The following is a 25,819-nucleotide window of genomic DNA, read 5'->3' on the forward strand; positions in this document are numbered from 1 at the left end:
GAACTAGTCGACTTATTTAGATTCTACAGGAGTTGACTTGCAAATCACGAGAAACACTAAATGATAACTAAGGCTTAATCATGCAGCAGAGGCATTGGTGCAAGACTCCTGGCTAGCCAGTGTGTAGAAATTAATGCAGAATCGAATTATTATCACCTGTATGTATTTAGCTATTTTGCAAACCTGTTACAATGCATTACATTTTACATTGAAAAGCTCCCTCAGCATCACCTACACATGTAACAGATATTGCATAGAACTGGGTAACACACCTATGGATTTTAGGAGTGAAATGGAAGGTTGGAGCATGGGGGATGTTGAGATAGGGGATGGGGAAGGGTGACGGAGAGAATGCTATAGGGCTAAATGTGTGCTTTCAGTAATGGTTAAGGGCCAGACTTATTCCTCTCCACTAGCTGGGCTGAATGGCCTGTTTCTGTGTTGAAATTTCAATGTAATATATCGAAAGGGACTTTGGTTCTCCAACCAAAGCTGATTCTAATAAGCCCTGCTGGTAACTTTAAGACACTTTTGTTTTCAAGGCACCTTTCCTGTTTGATAAATCACATAAACGATGACTTTTAAATGATTGTCTCAATTTCTGTCGTCTTTTACATTCCCTTCTGCAGAGATTCAGTCAGTCTAACCTGTAGATATTTCCTATTGATTTAAATCACATTAAATCGCTCCCTGCTGGGGTTCCAGATTTTGAAATTAACCCTATATTATCAAAACAGGATGCCTACCTTTCACTTCCTGTCTTTCAAATTCTGGCATCATGCCCACGTTAGATACATTTCTGTCAGTTGTAGCTGATTGGCTCATATTTAAATTCAACCCAATTGGATTTTTTTTCCACCTAATTGGCTATTTGCAAATATATTTGTGACTCTCAGAAGCAAGTGAGTCAATCAAATCATTCAAAATAATTTTGAAGTTCTTTTTGGCCACTATTTTTGTCTAATTATTGCTGCTCACCCATCACCTCTCATTGCAGACCTACACTGGCTCATGATTCCCCCGATGCCTCTAGTTTAAAATTCTCATCCTCATAATTAAATCCCTTCATGGTCTCGACCTCCCTGTCTTTGTAACCTCCTCTACCTCTACATGGTGGAAGCCAACTCAATAGTGTCTTTTAAAAGGGAATTAGATAAATACTTGAAGGGAAAAAATTTACAGGGCTATGTGGAAAAGAGCAGGGGAATGGGACTAATTGGATAGCTCTTTCAAACAGCCGGCACAGGCACGATGGGCCAAATGGCCTCCACCTGTGCTGTACCTACTATGATATAAAGGTGTGGACAGAAGATGTTGACATACAGTTTTTCCATTATGAATTCGGTGACACGTCGAGGTAGGATTTTGCCATTAAAAAACACTGACACTAAATCATAACACAGGAAGCAAACTTATGTGGACAAGGAGTCGTTACATACCGACTGCCTTCAACGTATGGAATGATATAGGTATTTTTTTTCAAAAACAAAGCATTTAGAGCTATTGCCTATAACCATTTTACTTTTGGCTCCATTCGTGGCCTTTGGTCCACATGTCCTATCTGCGTGATGCAGCATGTGGGAACCTCGGCAGGTGAATTCTCCATGAGTGTGGACAATATTGCACATCTCGGCATTTCTGGTATTATACTCAGATCTAATCAACTGAGTCATGTTACCCATTTTCTACAACATACACATTGCTGTCGGCATAATATATACACCAAAACATTCAGATCCCCTGATTAAAGGAACTATACAATATTTCACATAGTAATTCCAGATATTGCCCTAAAGTACTTTGGACATATTATCTAGTGCTTGCAAAGACCACCGGCTGTGAATATGACTGAGGCACTTGTCATTAGTTTCTGTAAGCAATGTGACTGCCGTCTTCATTTGCCACATGTGCTGTTTGATTGATATTCAATAAGCCTATCTGCTTCTCTCCAGCCAGAAATCAGTGCTCCTTGTGCCGTGCTGTACAAGTTCCGATGTGTTGCTTCTCCTGCAAACAGAACCTGAAAATGACCAGATGAACAATGAGACTTGCACAAAGGTTGGGAGTCTACCCTAAGAAGCAGGTCTACAGCCACTTTTCACTTTTGCATCACTTTTTTTCTATTTAAGTTTTGAACCCCTCCAACATTAGCTTATTCCCCATGACAGTCAGTCAAACAACTATGCTTCATCATTCAGCTGGGAGAAGCAAACAGTTTGATCCATACACCGTTACTTTGCTGCAAACAAATGCAACACTTTAGTCGCTTGCCGGCATTGTGTGGAACTGCTTGGTCTAGCTTTTTCCATGTTGTAGTCTGAATGAGAGGATAAAATTGTATAACTAGAGTAACCCTTAATATTGCAGTGTTGAGGAAAACCGGGTGGGGGGTTGAACATAGGAACATGAGTAGACGACTGAGCCCCTCGGGCTTGCTCCACCACTCAGTTAAATCATGGCTGATCTGCATCTCAACTCCATTTTTGCACCTTTGCTCCATATCCCTTGATACCCTCTTCTACAAAAATCTATCTATCTCAGTCTTGAAAACTGCAATTGTCCCAGCATTCACAGCCTTAGAGGGGAGAGAGTTCCAAATTTTTACAACCTTGTGTGTGAAAAAGTGCTTCCTGATTTCATTCCTGAATGGGTTAGCTCTAACTTTAAGATTAAGATCCTTGTTCTTAATTCCCCCACCAGAAAATTCGTTTCTCTGTATCTACCCCATCAAATCCTTTTAACATTTTAAAGTGTCGATGGTAGCCATGATGTGGAGATGCCGGTGATGGACTGGGGTTGACAAATGGAAAGAATCTTACAACACCAGGTTATAGTCCAACAGTTTTATTTGAAAATCACAAGCTTTTGGAGGCTTTCTCCTTCGTCAGGTGAATGTGAAGGAGAAAGCCTCCGAAAGCTTGTGATTTTCAAATAAAATTGTTGGACTATAACCTGGTGTTGTAAGATTCTTTACATTTAACATTTTAAACACCTCGATCAGATCACTCACTCAATCTCCTAAACTCAAGGAAATACAAGCCAAGTTTATGCAACCTGACCTCATAATTTAATCATCTAAGTCCTAGTATCATTCTGGTGAATCTGCGCTGCACCCCTCCAAGGCCAATATATCCTTCCTGAGAAGAAAACCCTGGTATTATTTCAAGTGTAAATCGTGCTGGCCCACCCAACCACAATGCAATTACTTTGTGTGGCGAGGCTGGGTGTTCTTCAAGAGTGAACTGCGCTAGCCTGCTGGCCCCTTTAAAAGAATTAGTGTGAATGTTGCTTTTAGTTTAGATTTAATTTTTAAATGCTAGGGCTAGGGATAACCAGCTTGATTTCCATGTGGCCAGAGCACCCCAGTTTAAGTGTGTGGTTTGCACACACCTGACTTGAAGTTTGCTGAACTGGCAGGTGGATTACTGTCTTCGATTCGATGCTTGCCCAATTCAAGATGGCAACTTGTATGCTCCTCCAGGCAGTCTTTTTTAAATGGTGGCCGATGATACAGTGGCAGAAGCTGGGGAACATGTCTGGGAGCGGGTGTGGCAGCAGCAGGGCACTCTGCTTCAAGGCAGCAGAAATTTTCCTGCAACAAACGCAGCGCAGAAGGAGCTTCCTGTTCTCATCCTCCCCCCTCCCCAACCACCTTGGCCATAAGGTCAAAGGGTGGGTCTGAGGTTTTACCAGGAGCTGGCAGATCAAGCAACAATGTGCAGAGAATCTGGAAACAGTGCAGGAAAAAGTTTGATTATCTCACCGGAAGTGGCAAGGTAGGGGCCTGTATTGTAGTGCCAGTGCTAGGCTATTATTGGCATCAGGTTTTCCCTCTTACCCACACCTTATTTCTGTATTTGACCAGCTTTGCCCATTTGGTTGCACTCAATAGTAGCACCCTTGTATGATGCATGTTTCAGCCTTCCCCAACACTCTCACTGCCCTGCTGTAAGGATTTGGGTGCATGTGATGGTTTTTTTTTCCAGTCCCTTTTCGTCTAGATTTTTCAGCTTTCATAATTATAGATCATTCTCAGAGTTGAGTCCCAAGTCCCTACGCCTTGCAGAGTGTCTTCATTAGCTTTGATATTTAGGTAAGCTTTCTGTAATGCATCCAAGATAAAGAACAAAACAACCTGTCAATTGTTTTAACTACTGGAAATTAACTTGTGCCTCCACAAAATTTTTGTCACATTCAAAAACTGTAGAGCATCACATTAGACCTCATTTTAAGTTCAAACTATTAAGCAAATTTATTAAACCATAAACAAGTGAATGTTTGAGAATACCATACATTTATATATTTACAGTAAAAATTCTATTTAGCTCCTTGAAAGGCAAACAATGAAAGGTTGGAACCTTTATGCTAAGTTATTCTTTTGTAGATCTTTAAACACAATTCTGGTCTTTCTGGTAATCCTTTCTAACTGCAGAAGCTAGCTAGTTTACCTTATCTTTCTGGGAAGATTCCCATTGCCTCAATACAATTTCGTTCCGCTTAACACTCTCTGCTAATTTAGCTTAATGAACAGTTGTACTATTTAAATACCCAGTGAATAGCTGCTGAGTCTTGTGGATTTGAATAACTGAATCTCAGATTTAAAAACAACACATAATTTAACCAAGAACATAGTTTGTATTTATTTGGAGTATAAGGCTTGGTTCCTCTCTCAAGCTTGTAACCTTGAAAACAAATTGAAAAGCCTTACATCATTTTTGTCAGTAGAGGCTGAAACAGTTCAGCTAGCCTTTAAACCCTTACCAAATTGCCTGTGACGTTGCCATGGTAGGTTGATGAATATAATGTTTTTAGTCATAGAAAATGCCAATGGAATTGAGAGACTTTGGAACTTTGCTCCATGGTGCTACCTACTGGCACAGCCTGCAATTACATTGCAACGGCAACTGTTTACATACAGGATTTCAATTCTAAACGTTTACCTGGGCAGTTTCAATCTTAAATGTCGACATCAAAGAGCATACAAAAATTGTACAGGAAGTTGCACAGAAAATGCACGTATACATAAGATTTTTAATAATATATAGATGTATTTTGACAGAACTGCTTAATTTTTGTCACAGGAAGGCTTCTCCACCATTGCGAAGCAGGCTTTTCAAATACTAGAATGGTACACTGAAGAGGAGATGGAAGATTGGCCCAGCTCAGGGTTTGTGGTATGCCTATCCCTCCTTTAGCGTTCATCCTATTGAGCCACGCAGGCACTGTCGCCGTAGCATGCATACCAAGCAGGTCTGTGCCAGTACTGTAGGCGAAGGCCTCATGGCACTAAGCTGCAAAACAGACATGTTTGTAACTGTTTTTCTCTTCCTGTTTTTATAGGTATGACAGAGGAAGCTGAGGTGGGAGCCAGTGACCAGACAAAACCACGTACCTCACAGTACATAGCATCCCTGAACCTCACCTTAGCAAGCAGCTCAAGTCCATCCATCCTGGGAGCTTTAGAATGTAAGTTTGAAGAAGTGCATGGGATGGAATACGAGTGAGCAGGTGGAGGTGGCAAGTAGAAGCAGAAAGCATTTGTCTGGAGGGTCAGGTCACATCCATCCATAGCTGATAAGAACAGGGATCCTGATCTTCAGGGCCCAGGTTTTAAACTAAGGATTCTTTCTAAGCATGAAAGACTGCTGGAGCCATATGCCTACCAGGATTTCACAGCCCACATGTATGACATACTGATACATGGGATAGAAACACTGCACGTGGCAACTCCAGGGATATCTGCAGCACAACCCCCTAGGGCAGAGGCTCTAATGCTGGTGTTTGCATCTCTGTCACCCGCGTTATGTTATGTCTGACTGTTGTCCGTGCTGCCAGCTTGCAGAGAGTCTGAGGCAAAACAGTTCAGAGCTGTTGTGTAAGTTTGTCCATCAGTCAATGAAGGTCACATTTCTATCACTGCCTCCGTGGTGAATCTGAGCCTTTGTGTCCATTGTTTCTTTCTTAATTGTGACATTTCAGTAAAACAAAGAAAGACTTGCATTTATACAGAGCCTTTCGCGACCCCAGGCCATCCCAAAACTCTTTACAGCCGATGGAGTGTAGTCACTGTTGTGATGTAGGGAAAGGCAGCAGCCAATTTGCGCACAGCAAGCTCCCACAAACAGCAATGTGATAATGACCAGATAATCTGTTTTAATGATGTTGGTTGAGAGATAAGTATTGGCTCGGACACCAGGGAGAACTCCCCTGCTCTTCTTCGAAATAGTGCAGTGGGATCTTTTACCTGAGACGGCAGACGGGGCCATGGTTTAACATCGCATGAAAGATGGCACCTCTGACAATGCAGCACTCCTTCAGTACTGCACAGAAGTGCCAGCCTAGATTATGTGTTCAAGACTCTGGAGTGGGGTTTGAACCCACAACCTTCTAACTCAGAGGCAAGAGTGTTACTATGGTTGATATATACAGTTTGCTGGGTAATGATAGGAAGGAGCCCTGATCCTGAAATATAGCCCTGCTTTCCTGGCATCCAGATAATCTTCCTCATTCTCCTCTTCTCCAGGTAACACACATACAGTAGTAGCATTTGGAAGGTGGCACCCATTGTGCATATGAGTACTGTGGGAGCTTCAAACATTAACCCAAAGCCTGACTAAAAATCCCTTCCACACACACAATGCAGCACAAAAGCCTGAAAAGCGCACAAGCAAAAACCACAATATAATTCCAGTCGGAATCTTCTGTTCCTTTACCCAGCTATTTACATGGAGTTACATGGAGTTACATGGAGTATACAGCACAGAAACAGACCATTCAGCCCAACTGGTCTAGGCCGGCGTTGATGCTCCACGTGAGCCTCCTCCCACCCCTCTTCATCTAATCCTATCAGCAAATTCTTCTATTTCTTTCTCCCTCATGTGTTTATCTAGCTTCCGCTTAAATGCAACTATGATATTTGCTTCAACTACTCCTTGTGGTAGCATATGCCATATTCTAACATCTCTTTAGGTAAAGAAGTTTCTCCTGAATTCCCTATTGGATTCACTAGTGATTATCTTCTATACAAGTTTAACATAACTGCTCTGCTTTTCAATTCTATCTCTCTAGAAATAAACTCCAGTGCTTGGCTTGCTTTTTTTATGGCTACTTTTAGTGATTTGTGGGAGGAGGCTCACGTGGAGCATCAACGCCGGCCTAGACCAGTTGGGCTGAATGGTCTGTTTCTGTGCTGTATACTCTATGTAACTCCATGTAACTCTATGTAAATAGCTGGGTAAAGGAACAGAAGATTCCGACTGGAATTATATTGTGGTTTTTGCTTGTGCACTTTTCAGGCTTTTGTGCTGCATTGTGTGTGTGGAAGGGATTTTTAGTCAGGCTTTGGGTTAATGTTTGAAGCTCCCACAGTACTCATATGCATCCCTTTGCTCCTCTACCCCATTTAGACTCTTATTATTCAAGCAGTATATGGCTTCCTTATTCTTCCTATCAAAATGCACCACTTCACACTTATCTATATTGAAATTCATTTGCCAATTACATGCCCATTCTGCAAGTTTATTAATGTCGTCTTGCATTTGTCGCATTTTTCATCAGTATTAACTATACCCCCCAATTTGACCTAAGGGTGTATCTAGTGACTCTAGATGCTCACTTTGCATGGGCAGTAATTAGTAGTGGCTTGCTCCCAGGTAAAGACACGCAAATTAAGTGGAAGGTCCTGTAGCTTCACTTCTGCATCATTTCCATATCATCTGCTGCAGGAGCTTCTTATGACTATCCATTTGCTTGCTGGAAATGGGTGTCATGGACAAAAGAAACAGAGTCCCTCTTTAATGGCCTGTGCCCCTTTCTCTGTGCTGTTATGCCCTTAAACCGGTGCACAAGGGCCCCAGTATCTTGAATCTATGGAGGGACAAGATTGTGATGTTTGGGAGATCAGCAGTGGGAGATCTTCAAATCTGAGATTTATAGAGTACAAAATGGAGGCATTCCTATAAGGTGAAAATGAGGTTGATAAATAGAGATTGAAACTAAACTATAACTTCTGTGCTGTAGGTTCTAAAAGCTGGAATTTGCTGTCTTATGCATAAACTGTTTTGGAACATGTTTAGTGCAAATGCCAAGAACGTCAAATTGGAAGTGGTAACTACAGTGGTTAATATCACTTCACTGAATTCTACATTGTCTATTTTAAAATGATAATTAAAGAGGAAGGGAAAGTCGAGAGGAAGTGATAATTAAAAGAGAAGGAAAGTCTAAGGAGAAATAATGTGTGTTCAAAATAGTCTCTCCCTGTCTAAGTAGAAAAAAAGGTAACATATTTATTTGTTACCTTTTTTCAAAAATAATTGTGGAACTTTCTGCTCAAACACAACCTGTCCAAAAAGAACTGGTTAAGAATCAAACTGAAAGTTATAAGAATAAATGGAGAGGTTGAATGAATAATCCTGTCACAGTAACAACTGAGCCGATGGAACCACGGAAAACAACAGGTCAAAGATGAATGCTGAAAGAAAGGTTACAGGATATATAACCTATGATTCTATGAAATACTCTGGAATTACATTTTGAGACACTAGCAATAAATTTTACTGATTTTCCCTACGGGAGATTAATGGGGTAGAGTTCACTCTAATTAAAAATGCTTATTTTTTGTGATGAACCCATTTTTAGCTGTATCAATAAAAGTGGATCAGGTTACCACTCTTAAACACATCAAGGGATACTTTTTGATTAAAAAAAGTAAACGATTACGTTCCATTGCGCTGGTTCACGGAAAATTTTACATTTGTGCTTATGCAAATGATTTTTATCAAAAACTTGAACTGTAACCTGACCAGTGCAAATTAGAGTGCATTTTGGGCCCAATTTCCCAATTGTGCCCAAAGTGGAAACTCTACCCCCATGTGTGTTTTAAGGCGGGGTAGGCTGAATTATATTTTTTCGTTTGCTATTTTCTTATGATAGTGGTATTCAGGCCATTTCAAATTGCGTTTCTACTACCTGTCCCACTCCCTCTCAGACTTCTCCCATAATTCAGTTCAATAAATTCAGTCTGAATTTAATCTTGTGTGCATTAGGTAAAGCAGAGAGACTGAACACGAGTTCTGTTACAATTCAAAAGCTGCAACTGCTGATGGTTGATGAACTCGATAGTTTCCACTCACACAGCCGAGTGGCTTGGCTCTGGTCATGGTATTCACTTACCTGATTGGATCTCCCATTATCCGCTTGTGGCAAGGGCTCAGCAAGAGCATCAATCATTGTTCCATCAGAAGTGACTGTCATATAGGAGTAGGAGCCTCTGATAAATGGGTTGCTGAACCATTTTGTTATAAGGATGTTTTTAGGCTGGGGTAAAGAAGGTGTACCTATTAATAAAACACAAAGGAAGTGACGTGTAAGCATGATCAACCTTTTTGACACGTTCTCCACCCAGAGAGTTTATTATAATTGATTGCTGTCGTTCATCACTTTTATATTTTAGTTTTGCCCCTCCTTTTTAAAATAATATTTTTATTCTCTTTCGGTGCCATCTGTTGAGAGCTTAGGTTAGGTGATCTGCACCCAGCTTTCTGCAAATGGCAGCTTTGAGCCAGTTGCTAGAAATTGCGTGAAAGTGACTTGGGATGATTCATCCTTACTATTGATGAGTGATTTTGTGCTGAGAACTGTGGCAACATGACAGGGCAATAAAAATGTGTGCCATTTAAAATGATAACCTATTAGGAAAGTATTCGAGCGCTGATGCTGTGCAGACGACATGGAGCTCATTTCTGCTGTTGCTGGTGGCCATTTTCTACTTTATGAATGGATTTAGTTGTAAATCTTTTTCCTTCACCTGCTTCAAGACAGCAATAAAAAAATAACATTTTACCAGCTCCTTGAGTGGAATATATATATATATATATTTTTTTTAATCTCGGAGGTTTTTCTGACTGCTTTTGGATTGCAAATAAATAGTTTTGTGGGAGGTTGGCTTGTGGCAACCCAACTTCAAAAAATAATTGGATCCATGTGTATTCTGCATTGGCCTTGTTTTATTTTGCAGCTTTTGCATTTTGTACGCATGCTTGAGTACGGTCAGTCTACACGAGACGGTCCTTGTATTGCACAGGATGTTTCTTAAAAACAATAATTTTCTGTGGGTTGGACACTTTGCCATGGACGCAAGGTCTTCCCGTGATCGATGGGCACCACAGGACATTGTCTGACTAGTAAGCAGTGAGAATAAAACTACCATATAATAGTCTCGCGTGCACATTTTTAGTTGATTGGACCCCTTGTTTTGTTTTAGTGGTGCCCTCCTCCCGGCTGGGGGGGCATTTATGGAGATATCTGTCCCGGTGGCATTGGGCTTAACCAATGTGACTCCATTGGCCAAAGTAAAATAGTCATGTGTGCAAGGACACCAACAATCTACATTGGTGCACGTGTCTCTGTGGCAACCCCAGGGGAGTTTGTCCGGGAATATTATTCTGTGGGTCAGAGATCTTCCTGCCTCCATGGACACCATCAGCCTACTTGGTGTATGTGCAAGGCTGCTGGCAACAACAGTGCACATCCCCGGTTTTCAGGGTTAGCGGGCACGTGCTACCGGATGTAAACACTCCCATCTATTTTCCTAAGGTAGATGCACTGTTGCTGATTTCTGTCACATGACATGGAAATAATTTGCTAATTGCCTGTCTTGCTGATTTGATGAAAACCTTTTACTTTCCGATTTTCACTAGTTTTTCAGTCGTCTATTACTTATTTTCAGTGGCATACTTATTGGTGTGAGTGGGTCTGATTGCTGGTGTGGCAGAATGCCAGTAAATAACCCTTTATTGTGTCGCATTTGGTGCATGTTGCTTTGACTGCGTTAAGTTTCATCGTTAAGACTGTATAGTACCAAACAAAAACACTTTTTAGTTATTGAAGTCCTGCTATTTAATCATCTTTTTCATCTCAATAGCAGCTTCTGTCATCCACATTCTTTAGGAACATCAAGACAGTAAAATACTATATGGGAATTTGCAGAGTTATTTGAAACTGCAGTCTTACCAGTGAACTGTCTGAAAACATTTGTGATACTTGAAGACACTTCCTCAGTATTTAGAGCTTCCATGAACTCAGCCTCTCTCCCTGAGATCCAGCTCAGCAACACATGTCCATATCTGGCAAGCGGATAACAACAAGCTTCTTATATTGGGTATAGAATCCCATTTTACAGTTGAAACCTAAAGCAATGATCAACTTAGATTGAAGAATCGAGTTATTTGTTTCTGATTATCTAAGCTAGACCTACATGAGTTCACCTATATTATAAGGCAATAACCTGCCTCTGACCTTGAGTTAAACCATTTGAGAAATTGATATGCAACCCACCAAATAAAATACCTTGAACTTGGTGAACTGTAACACTACAGCTTATTAAAAAACATTGGTGAATGAGGTATTTTGTAAAATGTGGCATATAGAAGTTGTGTCTTTTCATTCCTGTGAAGTAATCTGGAGTGTGGCCAGTGTACTGGTGTGACTTAGTCTGGAGCGTGCTATTGTGTGAGGAGGAAAAGATGGCCACTGAGATTTGGAACACTGGGCCCGATGTTACCAGGGCTGCGGGTTCTCGGCAGGGGGGCTATCGGCGAAATCAGTCAGCCACCCGCGCAATCGTAGCCCAATTGGATCCACTTACCTTCTCCTCCGGGTTCCCCACTGCTGATCTGCGCGTCGGGCGGGCTGCGCATGCACAGTAAGATCTGTCAGCTGGAGGAGCTCTATTTAAAGGGGCAGTCCTCCACTGACAGATGCTGCAACAAACAGAAAAAATGACAGCATGGAGCAGCCCAGGGGGAAGGCTGCTCCCAGTTTAATGATGCCTCACTCCAGGTATCAATTGTAAACAATTTTACAACACCAAGTTATAGTCCAGCAATTTTATTTTAAATTCACAAGCTTTCGGAGACTTCCTCCTTCCTCAGGTAAATGTTCAGGAGCTCCTTGAAGCCTACGCATTTATACATATAGAACAATACATGGTGTTTACAGACTGCCCCTGCAACTGCCCGTTGCCAAGGCAATCACCGTGTTCAGACAGAGAGGTGTCACCTGCAGAACCCCCGAATACACATTCAACAAAAAAACAAACAGGGAAAAAAAAGAGAAAAAAAAACAGAGAGAGGCAGAAACATCCGGAAGGCAGAGAAAGCCAGCAAATGACCCATTATATTAAAAACAGATAACATTTGTTCGCTGGTGGGGTAACGTGTAGCGTGACATGAACCCAAGATCCCGGTTGAGGCCGTCCTCATGGGTGCGGAACTTGGCTATCAATTTCTGCTCGACGATTTTGCGTTGTCGTGTGTCTCGAAGGCCGCCTTGGAGTACGCTTACCCGAAGGTCGGTGGATGAATGTCCATGACTGCTGAAGTGTTCCCCGACTGGGAGGGAACCCTCCTGTTTGGCGATTGTTGTGCGGTGTCCGTTCATCCGTTGTCGCAGCGTCTGCATGGTCTCGCCAATGTACCATGCTCTGGGGCATCCTTTCCTGCAACGTATGAGGTAGACAACGTTGGCCGAGTCACAGGAGTATGAACCATGCACCTGGTGGGTGGTGTCCTCTCGTGTGATGGTGGTATCTATGTCGATGATCTGGCATGTCTTGCAGAGGTTACCGTGGCAGGGTTGTGTGGCGTCGTGGACGCTGTTCTCTTGAAAGCTAGGTAATTTGCTGCGAACGATGGTCTGTTTGAGGTGGGTGGCTGTTTAAAGGCGAGTAGTGGAGGTGTGGGGATGGCCATAGCGAGGTGTTTGTCCTCATTGATGACATGTTGAAGGCTGCGGAGAACATGGCGTAGTTTCTCCGCTCCGGGGAAGTACTGGACGACAAAGGGTACTCTGTTGGTTGCGTCCCGTGTTAGTCTCCTGAGGAGGTCTATGCGATTTTTTGCTGTGGCCCGTCGGAACTGTCGATCGATGAGTCGAGCGTCATATCCCGTTCTTACTAGGGCGTCTATCAGCGTCTGTAGGTGTCCATCGCGTTCCTCCTCGTCTGAGCAGACCCTGTGTATTCGCAGGGCCTGTCCATAGGGGATGGCCTCTTTGACGTGGTTAGGGTAGAAGCTGGAAAAGTGGAGCATCGTGAGGTTGTCCGTGGGCTTGCGGTAGAGTGAGGTGCTGAGGTGCCCGTCTTTGATGGAGATTCGTGTGTCCAAGAAAGAAACTGATTCTGAGGAGTAGTCCATGGTGAGCTTGATGGTGGGATGGAACTTGTTGATGTTATCGTGTAGTCTCTTTAGTGATTCCTTGCCGTGGGTCCATAGAAAGAAAATGTCGTCGATGTATCTGGTGTATAGTGTTGGTTGGAGGTCTTGTGCAGTGAAGAAGTCCTGCTCGAACTTGTGCATGAAAATGTTGGCGTATTGGGGTGCGAATTTGGTCCCCATGGCTGTTCCATGTGTTTGGGTAAAGAACTGGTTATCGAAGGTGAAGACATTGTGATCCAGGATGAAGCGGATGAGTTGTAGGATGGCTTCCGGAGATTGGCTGTTGTTGGTGTTGAGTATTGATGCTGTTGCAGCGATGCCGTCATCGTGGGGGATACTGGTGTATAGTGCCGAGACGTCCAGGTATCAATACATGGGGTGAGGAGGAGGGGGAGGACAGAGATCTTCCTCCCGGCGGGCGGGAGCAAGTGGCCTGCCTCTGCCACCAGGAAGGCCTGGCTCGAGGTGGCAGAGGAGGTCACCAGCGCCACCAACATATCGCCCACCTGCATACAGTGCAGGAGGCGCTCCAATGACCTCAGTAGGTCAGCCAAAGTGAGTACACTTACTCTTTCCCCTACACTCCGTCTGCCACATCACCACCCCCACCCCACATCTCCTTCTGCACTGCCAACACTACTCTGTCACATCACCCCTCATACCCACTCAAACCTCATCCTCATCTTACCTGCACTTACCCACCTCGCCAGTACTCATCCCACCACTACCACTCAACCCAATCCTCATACAGTCTCATGGCTCTCTCTCATACTCACCCTCTCGTGCATCTCTTTCACGGTCAGCCTCACTCAACCTGCCACTACCTGTGCTGCAGCCACAGGGCATGCATCACATATGTGCAGTAGGCAGCGTAAGGCAAACGTGTCGTGAGCATGAAGGGGATGCACAAGGGTGTTTGAGGGTTTGTCATGGTTGTTACTTATATTGAATTTCTGACCAACTCACATTACATATTATATTGGCACCACTACTGCCACGTCTTTGCGAATCTTGTCTGGTTTGTGCAATAATGCCCTTTCCTGAGGATCACTATGAAGACCCACAACTGATGCCACCCATTGTGTCACTGCAGAGTGGGTGTAGGTGTATTTGCAGGGCTCTTTTGTGCAGACGGCTGAGAGACGTCGGCGATGTCCCCGGTTGCACCCTGGAAGGATGCGGAGGAGAAGTTGTTGAGGGCAGTGGTGACTTTGACAGCGACGACTTTGACAGCGACAGGTAAGAAGATGGTGCTCGGGCCAGCCAGGAGCAGCTTGGCATGAAGGAGGCTGCAGATGTCCACGACTACATGTTGAGTGACTCTGAGCCTCCATGTGCACTGCTGCTCAGAGAGGTCCAGGAAGCTGAGCCTCGGTCTGTGGATCCTGTGGTGAGGGTAGTGCCCTCTGCGACGCATCTCTCTCTCTGCGGTAACCCTCCCTCCTGCTGTACAGGTGGATGTGTCACAGCCCTCGGTTGTGGAGCTCCACGTGTCAGAGGTGGACAGCGTGGATGGTGAGGCTGTTCGCCCTCCGAGGAGGTCATGACTGCAGCTACGGCGGCCCCCATCTGGAAGATGTACATCTGAGGGGGTCCGCAAGGTAGGTACATGTCTCTGGACCCCGGGGTAAGTGTGCAAGTTGGTGACTGTGATTGTCAGGAGGAGGGTGGTGGAGGCCAAACCTTGACCCAAGTGACAGAGTGGCCTCCTGCAATGAGTGAGGGTCTCCCCACCCCCCCCCACCTGTCAAATGGACCTTTGCAGCTGCCAGAGGCTGACAGCTGCAACAGGTCCATTTGAACTGGGAGTGTTTCCCCCAGTAAGGGAAACAGTCCCAGTTTGCTCTAAAATCCCACCCCTCCTCACATAATCCCTTAATCAGGTCAGTTAATGACCTGAACAAGCAAAATAAATAGCTTCAAGTGGCATCCCGCTGGCTTTAATTGCCTGCGGGATTCCCACCAGCGGGGGCTGCGCGCGCACGCCGGCGTGTCAGTGGGGAACCCGGAAGTGGGCAGGTTGGAGTCCGGCTCCCGACCCACTCCGGGGTTCTCCGATTTTCGGAGCCCCCCCGCCAGGAACGCACCCGATAGCGGGTGCTAAAATGACGCTCACTGTTTGTATCATAGCCTTAGTCAATAACTCCTTTCATACGCAAGTCCAGCCACTAGTGAGAGTGAAAGGGGACATGAAAAGGGACAAAAGGAGTGATGCAGTAAGGGAGAATAAGAGAGAGAAAAACAGAAAAGAATGAGACAAGGCAGATGTATAGAGGAAGAAAAGGATACAAATACAGAGAAAATAAAAGGGCCTGTAGAGAGCACAAGTGGGAAGTCCCTCCCTCCCGGTGCAGAAACTAGCAAGTACATTTTTCAATCGCACCTCCTGGCAAGGAGCCTCACCCACCGGGACAGCATATGGGGAAACTACGCGTGCGCACGTGATTTTATGTCCTTTAAAATGAAGGGGATGGAAAAGTGTGCGTGTGTGCCGACATGTGCACCCTGCAGGTGAGCCTCTGTGCCAGCAGGGTGCAGTAGGAAAATTTACCCTTATGTATTCCATTAATCTGAGCTGCAGGCAAAATTTTGAAAATGAAAAACTATGTATAATTAATGTGCTTTCTTCAGTTGTTGGCTATGAATTGGCAGGGGAAACTCATATCACAGTATCAAATTTAAGTGAAAATCACTAAAGTTTGAGAATTTATGTCAAAAGTATATCCGTGTATCTGCACTGTTAGTATTGGACATACTGTTATGTGACATTGTTTATGTAATGTATTCAGAGAGGGCAAAATTCATTGGGTTGTAAATAAGTTGCCTATGTTTGCTGCTCTTAATTGCAATGTTTCCCACATGACCCTGGTTCTCTAAAGGGTATAGATAAATTCAACCCTAATGTGCTTGACGTAGTCACAGACTCTGCAATAAGAGGGATGTGTAATCAAACTCAGACGAGGAATGGTGAACAGAGCAGTGTGTGTGTGTTTGTTAAAAAAAAATTAAATCTGGTCAAATAGACATAAATGGCCTCTCCCTGTCCTGTAGATTCCTAGGTTCCTAAATTCTACTATCCAGTAGATTGGTGCTTTACATTATCTTGTAAGTTGATACTGAATCAGTTCTTTTTAAAAAAATATTCATTCTGGGGATATGGACGTCACTGGCAAGACCAGCATTTATTGCCCATCCCTAGTTGCCCTTGAGGTGGTGGTGAGCCACCTTCTTGAACCGCTGCATTTCAGCACAACTCAAAAGCTCCTGCCTCCCAACCAAATTCTGAATCCTGTAGGCTTCCTTATCACATTCTCTGTCTGTTCACATGTAGGCTTATTCACTCATACTGCTTACTTCAATACCTAAAGGACTGAGACACTTTTTTTTAAGAAAGATGATTCCAATTGTACTGCAATATATGTTGTCATCCAATCATCTGTCTCTGATGGACTTGGTAAATTAAGATCATTTTTAAGTTCAATACCTCTCTTTTGGAAGCAGAACTTCAAAGTGACTGATGCGCCGCCACCACTCAACGAGATTTGGCTTCAGGCCAGACAGCGGGGATTCGTCCTTCCAAACAAGTACAATCCTTTGTGCATCCTCACCCCAAAATGGTATCTCATACTCCAGGTAAATCTTATCCACTGTACCAAAGCCTATGTTTTCAATCGCAAGTAACTTGTTCTCAGGTAAGGGTGGATGAAACAATGACTGTCCTTTGCTTTTCAAGTGACCTATTAGTAAACCACAGGTCTATTGCTGTTAATGTATTGTACATGCAAATGAAATAAATCCCTCAAATTTCACACAAATGTTACAGATGGAATAAGAGAGTCCGGCGGTATAATGCTGAAATGTTGGAAACTTAATGGGAGACCCCGCGGGGCTCCTCTCCTACTCCTGAGTGGCATTTGTACTGGAGGTTGTGCGTCTGCCAGGTTGTTTAGGGGAGGGGTGAAAAATGGGCTAAGAACAGATCAAGGAACAGTGTGAGTGGGCTTTGTGGAGGTGTTTATTTCTCTGACTCTAAAAGCTAGTGGACAGGTAAAACAAATAATTTAAAAAAGCTAATGGAGTGTTGGCCTTTATCTCAAGAGGGCTGGAACTCAAAGAGTGGAAGTTATGTTACAGTTATATAAAGCTCTGATTAGACCTCATCTGAAGTACTGCGTTCAGTTCTGGGCACCGCACTTCAGGAAAGATATATTGGCCTTGGAGGGGGTGCAGTGCAGATTCACCAGAATGATACCGGGGTTAAAGGGGTTAAATTATGACGACAGGTTGCATAGACTAGACTTGTATTCCCTTGAAGATAGAAGATTAAGGGGTGATCTAATCGAGGTGTTTAAGATGATTAAAGGAGTCGAGAGGGTAGATAAAAGAGAAACTCTTTCCTCTGGTGGGGAAGTCCAGAACATGGGGGTATAACCTTAAAATTAGAGCTAGGCGATTCAGGGGTGATGTCAGGAAGCACTTCTTCACACAAAGGTTAGTGGAAATCTGGAACTCTCTTCCCCCAAAAAGCTGTTGAGGCTGGGGGTCAATTGAAAATGTCAAAACTGAGATTGATAGATTTTCATTAGGCAAGGGTATTAAGGGATATGGAAACAAGGCGGGTAAATGGAGTTAAGATACAGATCAGCCATGATCTAATTGAATGGCGGAACAGGCTTGAGGGGCTGAATGGCCTACTCCTGTTTCTAGGAAAGAGGATAGTGCGATGCAAAGTCCTAACTTGGGAGGAAAGAATAAGAACACATTTTTATAAAATGAGATCACTACGTATATAAATAGATTCCCATTTCACACTGAAAAGAACACACAGTTACAGTGAAACAGGCTAATTACCCAGTGAAACTGTCACAATGACGTGATCAGCGAGAATGTGATCTCCATCTTCACACACCACTCTGACTGGATACAGTGAGCCGTCCTCCGATTCAAAACTGCCATTCCACAGGATCTGTTTAACAGGCTTCTCCAGGAGCAGCTTCTCCCTCGGGATAATCTCCAGCAATTTCTGCAAGAGAGCAACCATTCCCCTGCAATAGCAGGGGTTTTATTGCACGAGAACAAACAAAACAAACTGGAGTTCACAAATGAAAGAAACGTTTTACTAAAATACCGTAAACTTAATACAGCATTTATTGTTTAACACACCATGGCACTATGAGGTAACTTGAATCCAATTTTGGAGTTGAACCCAATAATTAACCCCCAAGAGATGAGTTTCAAAATTAAGGTTAAACTTGACAAAACATCATCATCACAGTGAAGCTGCTTGCCCTGGTTGGTACCCGAGTGCACTTCATCTGCTTTCTAGATGGACAGACAGCATCAATGTAGACTCTTCAGTTGCCTGCATCATGTGTAGACAACACTTCTATCAGTGGTAGGGATTATACATACTGCAATGTAACGTCCTGCCAGTTTTGTCTTCCCTTACAATAGATGCTTATAGTGCTCCATAAAGTAACCCATCCAAGGCTGATGAACTTACTAATCAGAGCAGGTGAGTTCGTCAGCTGGAAGATCATATTCGATGGAATGAAAACTCTTACAGCTTCTATGCAATTTTGACTACTTTTTACCAGTCTGCAGGGGGTGGGGGGGAAGATGGGTTCTGCACAGATCTGTAACAAAACATTTCCCAGTAGCATTTTCAAACTCTAGAGTACTGAATAGATAAGAAAATAAAGACTGGAATAAGAAAAGGCCATGGAGTGTACATCCAAGGTTAGCGCTTGCAGCAGTGACCGGGTCAACTTTTACGGATAGGTGGTTAAAGGAAAGGGCAATAAAGTGATATCGGAATTGGTGGGGTCTACTGCTCAAATGGAGGATAAACACCCACACTGACCGATTGGGCTGAATAGCCTGTTTCCGAGTTGTGTTTTCAATATAACTCTGTCAAAAGTACATTCATCCCACACCATCAAGCTCAGTCTCTCCACTGACTATATACAACTTGTGCTACCAAGGTTACCCAACTCATAGAATCTTCTGAGGGTGGCAGTCAACCACAGCTAACCCTCCAAGGCGACTGAAAATTCTCCATTACTGTAAAGAATAATCAAGTAAAACTCCAGAATTTGAATCCACTTTTACCATCTGCATTCACTACTCTGACTATTTGCATTTCACAAGTAACCCATTCCTGGTCCCATCAGAACCAGGTTTTTCCAGAGTATTTAGCCCTCTTATCTTCTGTATATCTTTCAACTCTATTTTAAAAGGAGTATTAACTGCTTTTCTTAAATCTATTCTGCATATTTAGTACTTCTTTGGAGAGGGGCTGAATTCTAATCTTTGAGGCTTGCTAATTTTTTTTTAAACCTTTGACCTCTAGTTCTGTGGTCACCATCTAAAAAAATTAATCCCCTTACACCCAGGTAGAGTTTATAAAAGCAGGTCTTCATGTTTAACTGATACACTTACCAGATCAGTGAGAAATAGCAAAAAAAAATATGAAAGCTCAAAAGTGCTTCAGAAAAAAGGCACCATTTTATTAATTCAATAGTTCTTATTCTGTTTTTAGAGGAGGTTTAATCGGGGCTTCGACTGAACCCTGGATTAGTTGACAGTCCAGTGCAACACCACTAGAGCCACGCTTTCCCATTTGCTGCAGGAGTCTTCAAATCCCACATGCGCTGCACTTCTCTCAAAATAGTGTTGCTCCCTCTTCATCGTGTCTCCCATCAAGAGAGAGAATACCAAAACATTATCGTGAGTTGGGGTTATGAGATAGTTTATGACCGAAGGGTAACTTGGAGAAGTTTCAGACTCCTGGGACATTGGGACCAGTTCTGGAATAGGAATGGCCTCTACAGGACCTCACTTGAACAAGGCTAGAACCAAAATTCTTGCTGGAAAGTAACTAGTACTGCGCAGGAGGAAAAACTTGACGAGAGAGAAATATGACGAGGATGCAGAAAGGAAAGCAAAAGGGACAAGGAATGTAGGAAAGGTAAAAGAGAGAAACATCTGAAAGAAGAGGGACTAAAACAAGTAAGACTGCCAAGCAGTGGGAGGTTTGAGTCATTGTAATTAAATGCAGATTCTTGTGAATAAAATTGGTGAGCTACAGACACAAGTTGCTATGGGGGACAGATAATGATATAACAACATTAACAAAGGCATGGCCAAGGTGAGGGCAGAACAGGAGCTGAACATGCCTGGTTTAAAAAATATTCAGGCCGGATAGAGTAGGAAAATAGGGAAGAGGTGTGACTGCGTTAATCAAAGACTCCATGGGCAAAACTGGCAGAAGGATTTCAATGCAGGCAAGTACGTGGTCATCCATTTTGGATCAAAGGATAGATCCGAGTTTTTTTTTAAATGGTGAAAAGCTTGGAACAGGAGGTCCAAAGAGATTTAGGGTTATGTACACAGTGTAATAAATTGGATAGCCAGGTGGTGAAGGATAGAATACTAGAGCCTAGTCTTCAGTTGCTTCCAAGCCTTTATTCACAGAACATAAGAACATAAGAAATAGGAGCAGGAGCAGGCCATCCGGCCCCTCAAGCCTGCTCCGCCATTCAACAAGATAATGGCTAACCTTCTACCTCAACGCCATTTTCCTGCAACATCCCCATATCCCTTGATGCCTTTAATATCTAGAAATTTATTGATCTCTGTTTTGAATGTACTCAATGACTAAGCCTCGACAGCCCTCTGGGGTAGAGAATTCCAAAGATTCACCACCATCTGAATGAAGAAATTTCTCCTCATCTCAACAGAGATCAACATTACTCTCTCCACACCCTCGATAAGCTCTCATATAAATGAATACAAGAGAGTCCCCAATTGATATGCACCACCTGAATGCAATTAACACTAATTGATATAAATCACATGGATACAATTAACACAAAGATCACTAAAACATAGTAGTCAGGTACAAAAATAATCAAAAATGCTAATGGAATGTTAGCCTTTATAACTAGAGGGCTAGATTATAAAGGGGAGGAAGTTTTGCTACAGTTATACACAGCCCAGGTTAGACCACATCTGGAGTACTGTATTCAGTTCTGGGCACCGCACCTTAGAAAGGACATATTGGTCTTGGAAGGAGTGCAGTGCAGATTCACATATCAGGTTTTTTTTCCTCCCCGCCCCCTTTTCCCTGACTATGTTCCTCCTTATAAGTTGTTCATCTATAACCTCTTCCAGTTCTGACGAAAGGCCACTGACCTGAAACATTAACCCATCTTCCTCTATCCAGATGTTGCCTGACCTGCTGAGTGTTTCCAGCATTTTCTGTTTTTATTCGTTGAATGTAATGTTGCCTCCCAAATCTGTAGCCATCTTTCCTGCAACTCCATGTTTGAATCCAACCAGGTTTCTGTTCCTGCCCTAGCACCAAAATGGCCCTAATCGAAGTCACAAATAATAGTCTGTGACTGTGCCTATGGTGAACTATCCCTCGTCACCTTATAGACTAATCCAATGCTCTCCTGGCTGGCCTCCCATCCTCCACGCTCTGTAAATTTCAGCACATCCAGAACTCTGCTGCCTGTATCCGATCCTACACCAAATCCCACTCCTGTTCTTGCTGGTATATATTGGCTCCTGCTCCCCCAAAACCTCCAATTTAATATTCTCATCCTTGTGTTTAAATCCATTCATGTCCTCAGCCCTCTGTAGCTCAGTAACCTCCTCCACCCCACAACACCCTAGAACTCTCCATTCCTCGTACTCTTGGCCTTGTGCACCCCCTCCCTTCAGCTGTCTAGATGCCACACCCTGGAATTCCCTCCTTAAATCTCTCCACCTCTCTCTCCCCCTCCTTTAAGACCCTCTTTGACCAAGCTTTTGGTCACCCTCCTACAATCTCTTTCTTTGGCTCAGTGTCCATTTTTGTCTGATTACGCCTCCGTAAAGCATCTTGGGACATTATGTTAAAGGCGCTATATAAATGCTAGTTGTTGTTGGATAAATGGTGGAGATGTTAAATGAGTACTTTGCCTCGGTTTTCACAAAAGTGTAGTAGTGGGAATGAAAGGCTACATATAAGGATTTTGATCATTGGATGAAACCCCATTTTATTCTTCTGAACTACTGGACAATTCAACACAAAGGGTTAACCAGTCCCTTTAAGGATTTGGACATTCACTTGGATAGTACATTTACAGTACATTTGAAAGCAAGGGATAACTTGCCCTGGATATTACAGTATAAATGCACAAACGCAAAACAGCGAAGTGCAGACTGTTTAAATTGGACAGTTGAATATCAATTTAACACTGCCGGAGCAATGCAGTACAGAAACTGTAAACAGGCTGCGACTTTCAATAACTGATAAGGAGAAGCTTGCAGAAGGTTTTCGATGTCATCAACTGCGAAGGACAAAGAACTGATAGGACACCTGGCTTGCGTCGAGGGGAGGATATAAGGGGTTCAACCGGCCATCCATCTTAATGCTATGGACAAATTGAGCCTTCTCATAACTTGGTTCATACCTATTTGCTCAGAAGCATATAAAAATAAGAGATCGTAGCAGTCAAAACAACAGACAACGGAGAAGCTGGAAGAAGCTTCAAGCGTTAACGACTGCAGCATGAGTTCCTCCAAAGAGACTTTGATTCTGAGCTTTGACCAAACCTCTTTGTCTCTAAACTTTGATGAAAAGACAAACCTTCATGAGAAGAACTTTGACACATCACCTGTTACCACAGTAATCAACTCCCCACTTCTGGAGCTAAACGATTGCTTTGATGCATAAGGTTGTATCAGTTAGTTGCTCGCTTTGCTTTGTGCCTGCTTATGTGCTCTTTTAAATCATTAAGTAAGGAATGTTGCGAACCCCCACTTGTATTATCGGGTAGAGTAATCCTTGTATTAATTGAGTTGCTTCATGCTTGCTATGTGCTATTTTTAAATTACTAAATAAAGAATCATTTTGATTCCCAAAACTACCGCGTCAGGTCATTTTCTTTGCCTGAACTATCGTCCGGATCTATGAATCTCTGGGAAAGACCCTGGAATTCTTACACTGAGGATGAGGTACAGCAATTAGATAGGCTAACTATAGATGAGGAAGTAGTGCTGAAAAAAAAATCAGGATAAGGAAAACCTGCTTCTACTGGTCAGTGAGTCAGTAACTGGAGGGTATATATTTAAGAGCACCACCAAAAGAACAAAGGGTGAGGTTAGGAATTTTTATTTTCTCCCCAGAGGGTTATAAGGACATGGAATGTCTATCAGAAACTATCGTGGAAGGAGAAATCATAATATCTTTAAAGTTTGAAAAAGATATGGAGAAAGGGAATGGGACTATGTGGGTTTTTCTTTCAGAAAGCCAGTACAGGTGGGATGGGCTGAATGGCCCCCTTCTGGGCTGCAAAATTCTACAATTCTATGATCTGGACTTGGGTATAAAAGGCACAAAAATAGGGAGTGTGGTTAACTGTGAAGAGGATTGTAACCAACTTCAGAAGTGTATAGACAGGTTAGTAGATCAGTTCGATAGATGTCAGATGATAATTAATTTGGGAGAAATGTGAAGTGATACATTTTGAGGGGAGGAATAAGGAGATGATACATACACAAAATGGTAAAAATGAGTAGAAGAGCAGAAATATTTGGGGATTCAGGTACACAAATCTTTAAAAGTGAGAGGACAAGTTACAAAAGCTGTAAAAAAACACACATTTAAGATCTTGATTCTGGATTTTACACACAGGGATGTAGAGATAATACTAAACTTAATACAAATCATTGGTTAGGCTGCCGTTAGAATATTGTGCCCAGTTTTGGGTGCCTTCTTTTAGGATGAATATCATAGTCATGGAGCGGTTGCAAAAAAAAAATTCCATAATTTCTTCTTTCTTCCAATGAAAAGCACCTCAGTTTCTCCAGTGTCTCCTAGCAACTAAAGCCTTATGGTTGAGAGATTTCAGTAAAGAGAAGAGACTAGAGAAACAGAGGCTTTTTCGTTAGAATAAAGAAGGGTAAAGGGAGCTTTGATAGAGTTGTTCAAAATTATGAGGGCTGTGTATAAGTTAAATTGTGAAAAATCATTTCCACTACTCTGAGTTGGTAACTATATGGCCTAAATTTAAAAATCACCAAAATATTGAAGGAAGGGTTTAGGATCTTTTTTTTTAAAATGCAGAGATTCGTTAGGACATCGAATGCTCTATCAGAAATAATGGTGGAAACAGAATCCATAATAGATTTTAAAGGGGAAGTGGATAAATATTGGAAAAGGAAAACTTAAAACAGGGTGAGAAAAGGGCATGGGAATGGAACTAAATGGATAATTCTTTCAAAGAGCTGGCACAAATGCATTCCCTCTGTGCTGTAAAATCCTCATTTTAGGAATGGGAATTCTTTTGGGAACTATTTTTTCTCTCTCTCTGACTCTCTATGTTAGGTCATTATGGGCTACTGAGCATCCTTATAAAGGGAGTTCAATTACTATCTTTAAAGGAAGCAGTAGTAGGTCAAGTGAACCCTTTTGTTTTGCCCCCCATTTTGATGAAATTTTCAAGGTGAAAATGCTATCCAAACAGAAATCTTTACACAGTCTCGGAAAACCTACAGTCCAGGGCAGTTCACTTCAAAAGGTTAGGAACAACTGTGTCTACTAACCCTGGAAAGTTGAGATCATCCTTGAGGTTTTCATATTCATCCCATGAATGTACAGACACATCACCCAGGTCATGCGTTCCTATACTGACGGATTGCTCTTTCATCACCAGTCCCAGTATACTCAGTTTTTGGGTGATGAGGTCAGTAGGGTCAGAGCTCCACTGTTCAATCAGCTGTTTCACTTCCTTTAAGTAAATATCACAAATACTGTTGGCCTGTGCATATTTCTTTCCCTTAGCTAGAGAGTAAGTGCTTTGGATAATGCTCACACCAAGGTCTGATATTTGTTCAGCAAGGTCGGGATGCAGCTTATCCTGCGTGTTAGTGAGCACTGTCCATTGACTGTTCAGCTCATTGGGTGACTCCTGCAGTAGACCATGTTCTTTTGCCAGCTGAAATATTGGGTTCTTCAAGCTTACCCCATGGATGTACTGTGCTCCTTCATCCACAAACGATTTGCCTAAAATGTACACAAAAGAGAGGGGGGGGGGTGGGAAGCACAATTTCACAGAAAATTATACATGACAATGTCCCGATAAAACCAATTCAATCCTGTTAAATTCAGAAACAGCTCAACTGATTTTTTTTCCCTTATCAAAAAAGACATTGACTCGATAACATTAGATAAGACAGATATCATTGATTTAAATGAGGATCTAATCTTTCCAGTTGATCTTGATTTTGTTGTTAAAGTAGTTAGTCGCATGCCATAATTAAAATCAGAAAAATTCTAGCTTTATGATCTTCATATCCTATTTGAACGATCTGTGCTAAAAATATTTTAGTTGCAACAATTTTTTTTTAAAAGAAAAAACTTCAGTTGATTAACCTGAATTCTTCCTAGCGCCACTTGGTGGCCATTTTAGAATTCAGGAAATGGATAGCAAGGCTTCAAAACTGCTGAACAAAACATCTCAAGAACATAATAATAGGAGCAGGTGTAGGCCATCCGGCCCCTCGAGCCTGCTCCGCCATGCAACAAGATTATGGCTGATCTTCTACCTCAA

At 42.7% G+C, this 25,819-nt stretch overlaps 1 protein-coding gene and 1 long non-coding RNA gene across 2 annotated transcripts in view; one reads left to right on the plus strand and one right to left on the minus strand.

Annotated features, from left to right (window-relative positions):
• Positions 1 to 48: 48 nt before the first annotated feature.
• Positions 49 to 25,819, minus strand: part of LOC137326311 (peroxisomal N(1)-acetyl-spermine/spermidine oxidase-like) — a 45,015-nt gene continuing 19,244 nt past the window's right edge. Inside the window, exons 2-7 of the mRNA XM_067991279.1 lie at positions 24,813 to 25,272; positions 18,066 to 18,259; positions 16,699 to 16,951; positions 11,011 to 11,123; positions 9,172 to 9,335; positions 49 to 2,020 (exon numbers count right to left, since the gene is read on the minus strand). Of these exons, the coding sequence (XP_067847380.1) occupies positions 1,895 to 2,020; positions 9,172 to 9,335; positions 11,011 to 11,123; positions 16,699 to 16,951; positions 18,066 to 18,259; positions 24,813 to 25,272 (1,310 nt within the window). The 3' untranslated portion in view covers positions 49 to 1,894. The remainder of the gene's footprint in view (positions 2,021 to 9,171; positions 9,336 to 11,010; positions 11,124 to 16,698; positions 16,952 to 18,065; positions 18,260 to 24,812; positions 25,273 to 25,819) is intronic.
• LOC137326312 (uncharacterized) lies at positions 1,926 to 16,965 on the plus strand. The gene is made up of 4 exons (XR_010964165.1): positions 1,926 to 2,083; positions 5,082 to 5,174; positions 5,341 to 5,466; positions 16,716 to 16,965. It is a non-coding gene; the product is annotated as an uncharacterized lncRNA (long non-coding RNA).

Source organism: Heptranchias perlo, chromosome 10 (assembly GCF_035084215.1).
Source record: "Heptranchias perlo isolate sHepPer1 chromosome 10, sHepPer1.hap1, whole genome shotgun sequence".
In the NCBI taxonomy this organism is placed as follows: domain Eukaryota; kingdom Metazoa; phylum Chordata; class Chondrichthyes; order Hexanchiformes; family Hexanchidae; genus Heptranchias; species Heptranchias perlo.